The sequence below is a fragment of the Acinonyx jubatus genome, chromosome C2, assembly GCF_027475565.1.
Source record: "Acinonyx jubatus isolate Ajub_Pintada_27869175 chromosome C2, VMU_Ajub_asm_v1.0, whole genome shotgun sequence".
Taxonomy (NCBI): domain Eukaryota; kingdom Metazoa; phylum Chordata; class Mammalia; order Carnivora; family Felidae; genus Acinonyx; species Acinonyx jubatus.
Genome location: NC_069384.1, coordinates 142,148,140 through 142,159,791, shown reverse-complemented (window position 1 = coordinate 142,159,791; position 11,652 = coordinate 142,148,140). Strand labels below are relative to the sequence as shown.

Below are 11,652 nucleotides of genomic sequence, written 5' to 3'. Positions count from 1 at the left end.
GCTATAAGGCAGAAAACACTGATTAAAAGCATAAAGTAGAGCACTTTAAAAATACTTACCTGTATTTTTTTTCTTTCTTAATCAATAAAGCTTAATTGTTGGAAGTGAAATGTTTTATTTAATTATAGTCCAGGCTTTATCCCTGCATTACAAAAAAAGTAAGGTGTAGAGTCATCAGAAGACTGGCTTCTTTGTGTGTGTGTGTGTGTGTGTGTGTGTGTGTGTGTGTGTGTGTATAGAATTCCTTCTTAAGCTTTCTCTTCTAATTTCATTCTCTTAGCTTATAGGAGCTCGATTAGATGAAGAAACAAGTTCTGTGGGACGTGAACAAGTAAATAAGGCCTATCATGCATATCGAGAGGTTTGCATTGATAGAGATAATTTGAAAAGCAAATTGGATAAAATGGTAAGTTGGTTTAAAAAGAATATCTATATATTGGGAATGAGTTTCTTCAGGAAGCTTAAAATTAGAAATAAATATTTATATTTATTAAATTAAAAATTGAAAATATGCTCAGGGCAAAAATAGCAATTTTTAATAGTAATATTTGTAACTTATTTCTGTGCAGAATAAATACTTTGTATGTAATGATGTTTAGGACTTAAATATGTCTAACGCCACTAACTTATTTTTAAAAATCATGACATAGTAGGATTTGTCAATGTTTTAAAAATGAAAAGAAAAAAGAAAACAAGCCAGTGAATAATATCCTGTTTGAAAGACAGAGAGATTAGCGAAAAACTGGGTTCATTTTCCCACCTCACTTTTTAAAAGGCCTGAATCGGTTTTTTTCATCTACCTGAAAATTAATATATATCAAGCTACAGATTATACCAAATGTAATTTGGCATTTTCCCTACTTAACTAGAATAAAGACAACTCTGAATCTTTGAAAGTATTGAATGAACAGCTACAATCTAAAGAAGTAGAACTTCTCCAGCTAAGGACAGAGGTGGAAACTCAGCAGGGTATGCCACTTATTTGTTACAAATGTTATAATGGAATCAGTACAGTTTTCCATTTATGTGTTATATCCATTACCAGTTTTCTTTATCTGTATGCTAAGGCCTTAACTTATTTTATAATTTTAGGCTTACGTTAATTTCTCTGATCTGCTTTCACAAAATATCAACCCCTTTTAACTTTTCCTTAGATATAAATTGCACTTTTCCTAGAGAAAATTTGATGGTTTTTATTCAGGGCTAGTTTGTGATGAAGTAGATGAAGAAAGGAGTAGAACCCCATCCCTGTCAAAACGTCTTGCCTGCTGGTATGTCCTGGCTTTTCCTTTCTAATGAACTTTTGCCTGCTATTAGACGCCTGTCATGGAGTAGTTACAATTCCTTTTTTTTTTTTTTTTTTTTTTTTTTTTTTTTTTTTTAATTTCTGAAGGCTGTTAAAATGTGCAGATGTAATGCTGGAGTGAAAAATTAGTTATGGAACAATATGGGTATTGGCCTCTTCCCATAAACATTCTGATGAACCAAACTGAAGAGTAGGCCTCTGAGGGAGACCTTTTGATAGGAGATTGAGATGAGCTCTCTTATAATAGCTGGTTGGGGATTTTTCTAGGTAGGGAGTCTAAAGCATTTAGTCAAGAGTAAGTCAGTATACAGTTGTATTGAGTTTCTGCAGTGGAATGTTCATCAGTAAATCATTTTGACATCATGTTCTAGGCCTTATGGTCAGACTCTCTAGGGGGACTAGATGGAGTGATTAGCTATGTGAGCTTCAGTTTCCTCACTTCATTTACTTTTATCACTGTCTTAACCTTGACTTACATAGGTAGATTATTGACTTGTCTACAATTTGATTAGTGTCGTATATTTTAAAGTTCCAGACTTACAAACTTGTACTTTAATGTAAATAGAAAATCAGGTACAGGGATGATTAATACATTTTAAAACAAGATTGGCAGGTTTTATATTCTCATTAGCATAGATCTTTGAACGTAATTATTGTTTTTTAAAAACTTACGTGTGCATGTTTTATATTAGTTTTTGTATTATGTACATTTTACTATGGAATTGCAACAAATGTCGAAGGCAGAAATAACAATTTTAACGTCTGTCCTTTTTTTAGTGATAAGGAATTTAAATCCACCTTCATCAAACTGGGAGGTGGAAAAGTTGAGCTGTGACCTGAAGATCCATGGTTTGGAACAAGAGCTGGAACTGATGAGGAAAGAATGTAGTGATCTCAAAATACAGCTACAGAAAGCCAAACAAATGGTACTACAGAATTATTAAATTGAGAAGTTCAGTATTCAGTACTGTGTACTATTCAGTACTATTTGTAGGATTTGTAACTAAGGATTAAATTGTAGAGTTAACTTATATTGTTGCTACTTAGAGAGTTAAAGTCTCTGAAAAATTCACCTTTATCTTCCATTTTAGCCATTTTGTGTAAAATTTGATATACTGTATACTTCTAGCATAATCCCAGAATTTATAATTTTGTTTTAAAAAGCTTACTTAAAAAAACCTTAGTTTATTAATTTATTAAAGCTATTCTTTTAAACTCCTTTCCTTCAGTTTCCTTAAGTCATTTTTTTCTGTAAAGCTTAAAGAGAACTCAAGTTTTAAGTTTATCGTTTTGTTTAATAATTTGATTAATGTAGACACTACAAGATACAACTTTTTAGGATTCTTTTTTAAGAAGGAAAAACTTGTCTACTAATTTTTAGAAGTTTAATACTTTTGGGACAACTTTAATTTTTAGCAAATAGCTGAGGTTGTAAGAATTGGGAAAAAGCAAAAACGAAAAGCCCCGCTGAGCTGCTAAAGTACAGTTAGCCTCAAGTCATCCACTAAAACACAAGTTGCCTCTCAGGTCCTCACCTAATCTGTTTACCAGAACTTTACATTGGGTTCTAACAAACTTGATTACAAGGTTAGATGTCATGACAGATAGTACTTGAATAGAAAAAGAAGAAATAATAAGAGTGTGAGAGCACATGCACCATATGCAAAATAGTTGTTACAAATAATAGCCAAACTATGGAAAGAGCCCAAATGTCCATCAACTGATGAATGATAAAGAAGAGGTGGTATATATACACAATGGAATATTACTCAGCCATCAAAAATAATGAAATCTTGCCATTTGCAATGACATGAATGGAGATAGAGTGTATTATGCTAAGCCAAGTCAGAGAAAGACAAATACAGTATCATATGATTTCACTTGTATGGAATTTAAGAAATAAAAGATGAACGTGGCGGTGGGGTGGGGAAGAGAGGGAAACAAACCATAAGAGACTTTTAAGTATAGAGGACAGGTTGAGGGTTGATGGAGGGTGACAGGTCAGCTAGATGGATTATAGTTATTAAGGAGGGCACTTTTAATGAAGGGCACTGAGTGTTGTATGTAAGTGGTGAATTACTAAATTCTGCTTCTGAAACCAATATTGCACTGTGTGTTAACAATTTAAATAAAAATTTGGGAAAAAAATCTTAAAAAAATTATTGTTACAGAAATTGTAAAGGTTAATAGTCTAGAGTCAAACAACCATTATATACATTTATGTATTTTAAATAAGTTAACCAGTTAGATAATTATTTCTCATCTTAACCATTTTGCCTATCAGAGCATTCTAACTCCATTGAGGAGCTGTGTCACCTACTCCTGGTTCCTCTTGGGATGCCAGTAACTGATAAGGGAACTACTTCCCATACTCTGACTGCCAGCCAGCATGCTTCCCCTGAATCCCAGCTGTCCTTAAATGGAACTGATAGTTGTCTCTTCTGTAATGTAGTCTTTATTGAATGTGACCACCACTTGAGGATGAGCCAGGCATTAAGAATAATACAGCATTCCACCTTGGCCTTGGCCAAATGAATTCCTCTGAACTGGACAATGAGAACTTGCTTTCAAGCCCCCAGGCCTGAGAAAGGGGAAATACCACAGAAATTAATGTCAGTTCCTGTTGAGCAAAATGCTTTTTTTCCTACTTGACATCTGAAGTTAACCACTGCCATACCTTTGAACCTGTGATTACATACCGTAATTTCTTCAAAGGCCTCAAGCATCCTGTCCTACAAGCTTAGGTGCCATAACCCCTGAAAAGCTAGCTAGATGGCTGCCTGACTGCTATGGTTGCTTGTTTATTTATATATGTTTTTTAATTTTATGTTTTAAAAATTTTTAATTTCAGTATAGTTAAGATACAATGCTATATTAGTTTTAGGTGTACAATACAGTGATTCAGCAATGCTATACCTTACTAAGTACTCATCATGATAAGTGTACTCCTAATTCTCTTCACATATTTAACTCATCCCTACCCCTTTTGATAATCGTCTATTTGTTCTCTATGGTTAAGAGTCTGTTTTTGGTTTGTCTCTTTTTTTCTTTGTTTATTGGTTTTTAAATTCTACCGTGAGTGAAATCATATGATATTTGTCTTTCTCTGACTGGGTTATTTCGCTCTGCATCATACTCTCTAGATCCATCTATGTTGTTGCAGAAGGCAAGATTCTCTTTTATGACTGAGTGATAGTCCATTTTATGCATGCACACACACACACACACACACACATCCTCTATCCATATATTGATGTACACTGGGGCAGCTTCCATATCTTGGTTATTGTAAATAATGCTGCAATAGACATAGGGGTGCATATATCCCTTCCAATTAGTGTTTTCATATTCTTTGGGTAAATACCTAATAGTGGAATTACAGAATCATACGGCAATTCTATTTTTAATTTTTTGAGGAACCTCCATAGTGTTTTCAAAGTGGCTACACCAGTTTGCATCCCACCAGCACATATGAGGGTTCCTTTTTCTCCACATCCTTGCCGACACTTGTTTGTTTTTTATTTTAGCCATTCTGACAGGTGTGAGGTGATACCTTATTATGGTTTTGATTTGCATTTCCAGATGATGAGTGATGTTGAGTATCTTTTCATGTCTGTTGGTCATCTGGATGTCTTTGGAGAAATGTCTGTTAATACCTTTTGCCTGTTTTTAATTGGATTATTCCTTCTCATGTTCATGTGATGTATCATGTTGATTGGAGAATATTGAACCACACTTGCATCCTAGGAATAAAATCTAGTTGGTCATGGTGAATGATTTTTTTAATGTATAGTAGGATTCCTTTTGCTAGTGTTTTGTTAAGGATTTTTGCAGTTGTGTTCATCAGCAGTATTGGCCTGTACTTCCCTTTTTTGTGTAATGTCTATCTGGTTTTGGTATCAGGGTAATGTTGGCCTCATAGAGTGAATTTGGAAGCTTTCTTACTTTTATTTTTTGGATTAGTTTGAGAGAAATAGGTATTAATTCTTCTTTAAATGTATAATAGAATTCGCCTCTGAAGCCATCCGGTCCTGGACTTGTGTTTGTTGGGAACTTTTTGATTAATTATTCAATTTCATGGCTGGTAATTGGTCTGTTCAAATTTTCTTTTTCTCCTGATTTCAGTTTTGGGAGGTTGTATGTTTCTAGTAATTTCTCCCATTTTTTCTAGGTTTTCTAGTTTGTTGGCATATTATTTTTCATAATCTCTTACAATCCTGTGTATTTCTGTGGTGTCAGTTATTTCTCCTGTTTTATGTCTGATTTTGAGTCTTTTTTGTTTTTTGTTTTTTTTGGTGAATCTTGCTGAAGGTTTATCAATTTTGTTGGTCTTTTCGGAGTACCAACTCCTGGTTTTCTTGATCTGCTCTGTTGGTTTTAGTTTTTAGTTTCTAATTAATTTGTTTCTGCTCTAATCTTTATTATTTCCTTCCATCTACTGGTTTGGGGTTTTGTTCTCCTTTTCAACTCTTTCAGGTATCAGGTTAGGTTGTTTGAGATTTTTCTTGCATTATCAGGTAGACCTGTATTGCTATAAATTTCCTTATTAATACAATAGCTTTTGCTGAATCCAAAAGATTTTGGGCTGTTGTATTTTCATTTCCATTTGTCTTCATGTATTTTTGGCTGCTTCTTTGATTTCTTAGTTGACCCACTGATTGCTTAGTAGCATGTTATTTAACCTCCATGTATTTTGGTTTTTGCAGATTTTCTCTTGTGGTTGATTTGTAGTTTCTTAGTACTGTGGTTGGAAAAGATGCATGCTGTGTCTTCAGTCTTTATGAATTTGTTGCACTTATTTTGTTGCCTGATATGAGATCTATTCTGGAGAATGTTCCATGTGTATTTGACAGGAATTGTGCATTTTGCTGTTTTAGGGTGGAATGTTCTGAATATATCGGCTAGATCCATCTGATCCATCGTGTCATTCAAAGCCACTGTTTCCTTGCTGATTTGCTGTTTGGATGTTCTATCCATTGATATAAGTGGAATGTTAAAGTTCCCTACTATTGTATTACTATTGATTACTTCCTTTATGTTTGTTGTTATTTGCTATATGTATTTAGGTGCTTCCATGTTGAGTGCATAAATATTTACAATTCTTACTGTAATTGTTCCATTTATGATTATATAGTGTTCTTTCCCTGTTCTTTTTTTTAAAAAAAATTTTATGTCTGTTTATTTTGAGAGAGATCCAGACAGTGTGAACAGGAGAGGGGAGGAGAGAGAGAGAAAGAGAGAAAATTCCAAGCAGGCTCTGCACCATGAGTGCAGAGCCCAACACGGGCTCGAACCCATGAAACAGTGAGATAGTGACCTGAGCTGAAACTGGGAGATGCTTAACCGACTGAGCCACCCTGGCACCCCATGTCTTTGTTTAAAAGTCTATTTTATCCCATAAAAGTATTGCCAACCTGGCTTTTTTTTTTCCCTGCCACCATTTGCATGACAAATGCTTTTCCATCCCTTTACTTTCAATCTGCATTTGTCTTTAGTTCTGTAATGAGTCTCTTGTAGGCAGCATATAGATGGATCTTTTCCTTTTTTATCCATTCCATCACCTAATGTCTTTTGATTGTACCATTCAGTCCATTTATATTCAAAGTAATTATTGATAGGTATGTACTTATTGCCATTTTATTACTTGTTTACGGTTGTTTTTATAGTTCTACTCTGTTACTTTCTTCTCTTGCACTCTCCTGGTTTGCTGACTTTCTGTAGTCATATACTTGGATTCCTTTCTCTTTACATTTTGCATATCTATTAGTGGGTTTTGAGATTTGTGGTACTATTAGGTTTGCATGTAACATAACATTTTATGCAGATAGCAGTCTATATTAAGTTAGTGGTCACTTAGGTTTCAATCCAGTATTTATTTCTCTCCACCTCATGTTTTAGGTAAATGGTGTCATACTTTACATCATTCTATTTTGTGAATCCCTTGGCTGAGTTTTATAGATATAAATTTTACTGTTTTTGTGCTCCTTTTATTATTCCTCCTAATGGTCTTTCCTTTCCAAAGTGTCCCCTTTAACGTTTCTTGTAGGGTTGGCTTAGTGGTGATGAATTCCTTTAACCTTTGTTTGGGAAACCATTTATCTCTTCTATTCTGAATGATATCTTTGCTCTGTAGCGTATTCTTGGCTGCAGGGTTTTTTCTTTCAGCACTTTTAATGTATCATGCTACTCCCTTCTGGCCTGCACACTTTCTGGTGAAAAATCAGCTGGTAGCCACATGGGGTTTCCCATGTATGTGTTTTCTTTTGCTGCATTTAAAATTCTCTATCACTGCCTTTTGCCATTGTCATTATAATGTGTCTTGCTTTGCACCTCTTGGCTAGATTTTATTGGGGGCTTTATGTGCCTCCTGTATCTGGATTTTGGTTTCTTCCCTCAGATGCAGGAAGTTTTCAGCTTCCCAAATTTATTTCTTCAAATAAACTTTCTGTCCCCTTTTCATTCTGTTCTTGTAGCATCCCTGTGATTCAAATGTTATTACACTTGATGGCATCACTGAATTCCCTAAATCTGTTTTCATTTATTATAATATCTTTCTTCCCTTCAGCTTGATTGCTTTCCATTACTCTGGCCTTCAGTTCGCTCATCCTTTCTTATTTTCTGGTGCACTGTTTCGTCTAGTACATTTCTAATTTCAGTTACTGAGTTCTTCATCTCTTAAGGTTTATATTTTTATGGTTTCTATCTCTTTTGTAAGGGTCTCACTGAGGTCTTCTACTCTTCTCAAGTCTAGTATCTTTATGACCATTATTGTAAATACTCTACCACGCATATTAATCTCTGTTTTGTTTAGGTCTCTTGCTATGATCTAGGCCTTTTCTTTCTTTTGGGGCATAATCCTCTGTCTCTTAATTTTGTTTGTTTCTATGTCTTAGGGAAGTGAGCTATGTCTCCAGCTCTTGAAATAGTGGTGTTATAAAGAAGAGGTCCTGTGGTGCCAAGAAGTACAATGTCCCGTGTTCACCAGAACCTCACATTTCAGGCGCATCTCCTGCGTGTGCTCCTTACTGTTTGGGCCAAGCCACTTTTGCCTTCAGTCATCTGCAGTTGCCTTCTTTGCCTCTTGTGGGAAGGGTCTGGTCCCTCTGTTAGTGGGCCAGTCTAGGGCCACCTTGGGCTTTGGTCAAGGCAGACCAGGCTTTTCCCAGAGATGCAGTAGCACTGAACTTCAGGGTACTTTCCCTGTATTGTGTCTTAAGAAGCTTTTGTTGGTGGGTAGGCCCTGTAGTTAGACCAGATGTCTACCCCCCACTCACTGCTCCAGCTGCAGCCAGTCTGGTGTCTGTGTGGTTATTTTCCCGTCTCCCCAGGACAGGAGTCACTTTTGGAGTGGTGCTGGCCCCTCCCAGGGCTGCCTGCACTGTGCCAGGGTTTTACCACTTTGGATGGGTTCTGGCCAAGGGCAATATTGAAAGGAGCAGATCCATAGGAGAATGTTGGGGCACGGCATATGGTGTTAGCACAGGTTTAGCGGGAGAGGTCGACAGTGGGAGGGGAGCTGGAGCTGCTTTTGAAAACTGCTTTATGGCTGGTGGGGGTGAGTCCCCAGGAGAGTGTGGGGGGCAGCATATTTAGTGCCAGCAAGGTCTGTGCTGGTCGGTTGTGGGAGGGTACCTGCTGCTGCCCAAAACTATGGAAGCTGGTTGGGTTGGAGAGGGCAGAACTGCAGAAGCGTGGGGCATGCTGTTAGCCAGCTGGTGGAGAGGGTGCTGCACTGGTCCTGCACATGCCTGTGTAAATAGGGTGGGGGGCCAGGGAGAGAAGCACCCACCAGCTCCTTTCTTCTTTGAGAAGTCTCCCAGCGATCCCTGCTACTCTAGCACATGCTCTAACATGAGTCAGCTAATCTCTCTCCCATATACCTGAAGCATTTTTCACGGTGCTGCCTCAATACTGTGTCTTCTCGGGGTTCATTATGCTGTCCCTTCAAGGGCGGGGATTCTGTTTCCTCTGCCCTCCCCTCCCTTCCAGAGCTGAGCTCATTGATTTGTCAAGTCCCAGGTGTTAAGCCCCACTGATTGTAAGAACTTGGGAAATTAGGCCTCTCTGGTTTTCAAAGCCAAATGTTACAGGGATTCTTTGGGGATTTGTCTTCCCTGTGTGTGTTCCCCGTGCCTGGGGTGCCTAGTGTGAGAGTGAGTCTTTTTCTTTCTCCATGCCTGCAATGTTCCTCCCTCCTTCAGATAGACCCATGGGTCCATTTAGCTCCAGATGGCCTCTCTGCTCTTCCTACCTCTTCAGTATGGTCTCTTCTTTACCTTTTGCTGTGGAGAGTCTGTTCTGTCATCCCTCAGGTCATTTTGTGGGTTATTTACACTGATGTGGATGTTATCTGCTTGTATCTGTGGAACAAGGTGAGCTTACGATCCTCCTACTCTGCCATCTTTTTTAGAGGCTTCTTTTAAAAAGATATGCTTGCAAGAAAGGATCTGTACTTTGTAGCTCTGAATTATAATTGTCAGTAAATGGATTTGCCTTGAAAGGAAATTGATAGCTTGTTACATAATGGATATTTCCTTACTGAGTAAAAAACAGTACCATGGCATTATAAAAACGTGGCTCGGGGCGCCTGGGTGGCGCAGTCGGTTAAGCGTCTGACTTCAACCAGGTCATGATCTCACGGTCCGGGAGTTCGAGCCCCGCGTCAGGCTCTGGGCTGATGGCTGATGGCTCAGAGCCTGGAGCCTGTTTCTGATTCTGTGTCTCCCTCTCTCTCTCTGCCCCTCCCCCGTTCATGCTCTGTCTCTGTCCCAAAAATAAATAAACGTTGAAAAAAAAAAAAAAAAAACGTGGCTCATAATTACGGTGTTGCTAATTATTATGTAAAATTAGGAACATCATTTAATTCTTCTGAACTTGTTTTCTGTAAAGTAGACTTTTAAATACTGTTTTTTTCATGAAGGTTAGATAATATGTAACATGTTTTGCATGTATATTTAATAAGTGAATGTATTTCAAAAAAACTTACAGTAATCCAGAAAAGCAATACTCTTAAGGGTGTGTGTGTGTGTATGAGATAGATCAATTCTTATTAGTTACTCTTTTCCACTAGATGGTGCTAGGGGATAAATTTAGTTAATTCATCATAAATCATAGAAACATTTAAAAGTAGAAGAAACTTTAGAAATCACTTTTCGCTTACTGCTGAAATGGTATCTGAAGGACTAAGAAACTTATGACTTTAAGATGAATTAAAAGGATTTTTTTTTTTCTAATTTAAGACTTGGTCCTTGACCTTCATAAGAATTTATTTGGCAGGGGGAGGGGAGATTTAAAACTAAAAAAAAAAAAATGGTCACAACTAAGGTAAAGATATCAACCAGGAATAGGAATAGTGGAATGCTTAATGCAAATTTATCAGAGGTTCCAAGTTGAAATCAAAAGCGTGAAATAGCATCCCTATGTTGACATAATGGTGAGGGGTTTTTGTTTTTGTTTTTTACTTTTTGTTTTTGTTTGGTATTAATGAGGTCAAGGTTCCAGGGTGAGTTCCACTATGGCCCTTTTAGACTTTTCTATATCCCCCAATATTCCAGTCATTTATATTTAGAAAAGTTGATCCTTTGGGACCAGGTGAAGACACTAGAGCCAAAGAAGTTAGAAAACACTGGATATGTAAAATGGAGTTGGTATAGAGGACTAAAGTACCTAATAAGAACCCATTTAGCTATTCATTATGTGCTATTGTATACCAAAGGTTTTGAGAAGTTCTATAGCATAGGAATTTGTTTAACTTGAACAGTGTTTCCCAATGTTTTGTAGCCATGGGCCCCTGTATATGTGAAACTCCCACATCATAAAGAACTAGTTTGGGAAACAGATCTATACTTCTTAACAATTATAACTTTAAAACTTTATTTTTAAACAAATGACAGGATCCATCTCAGGAAGACAATCTGAATAGCAGTGATCTCCAAAGACTGAGCATTTCAAGGTATGAACATTCTTCAAAATTCAAAAATAACACATTGTATAGGTTACCTAGATTTCTGTTGTGATTTAACTTTAAAAAAGAATGGATACTATTTGGGTACTGCATGTAATCTCTGATCACAGTGGATTTATAAAAAACATTTAACTGTTCAGCAGTAGGTTTGAACTTAAGTAGTAGAAAAGTGCATATTGTGATGCTTTAAACAAAATTTTGAACACTTTTAGATTTTTAGGGAGCTGTGTAGAAAGTATTCTGTAATAAATCCTGGTTTGTACCTGAAGAATTATACATTTCCATATACGGTAACTCCGCCTTAAGGGCAAATTTGGACCACCTTAGTCTTTCGCATAACATGAATTTTAAAAGAACTATCCATTTGGGGTAAAAACAAAAG

General features: G+C 36.7%; 1 protein-coding gene across 3 annotated transcripts in view; it reads left to right on the top strand.

Moving 5' to 3' along the window:
* Positions 1-11,652, top strand: part of AZI2 (5-azacytidine induced 2) — a 37,954-nt gene that overhangs the window by 17,129 nt on the left and 9,173 nt on the right. For all 3 annotated transcript variants that reach the window (XM_027040872.2, XM_053221551.1, XM_015083770.3), the window contains 4 exons: positions 281-406; positions 870-969; positions 2,084-2,232; positions 11,200-11,258. In XM_027040872.2, coding sequence (XP_026896673.1) covers positions 281-406; positions 870-969; positions 2,084-2,232; positions 11,200-11,258 — 434 coding nt within the window. The remainder of the gene's footprint in view (positions 1-280; positions 407-869; positions 970-2,083; positions 2,233-11,199; positions 11,259-11,652) is intronic.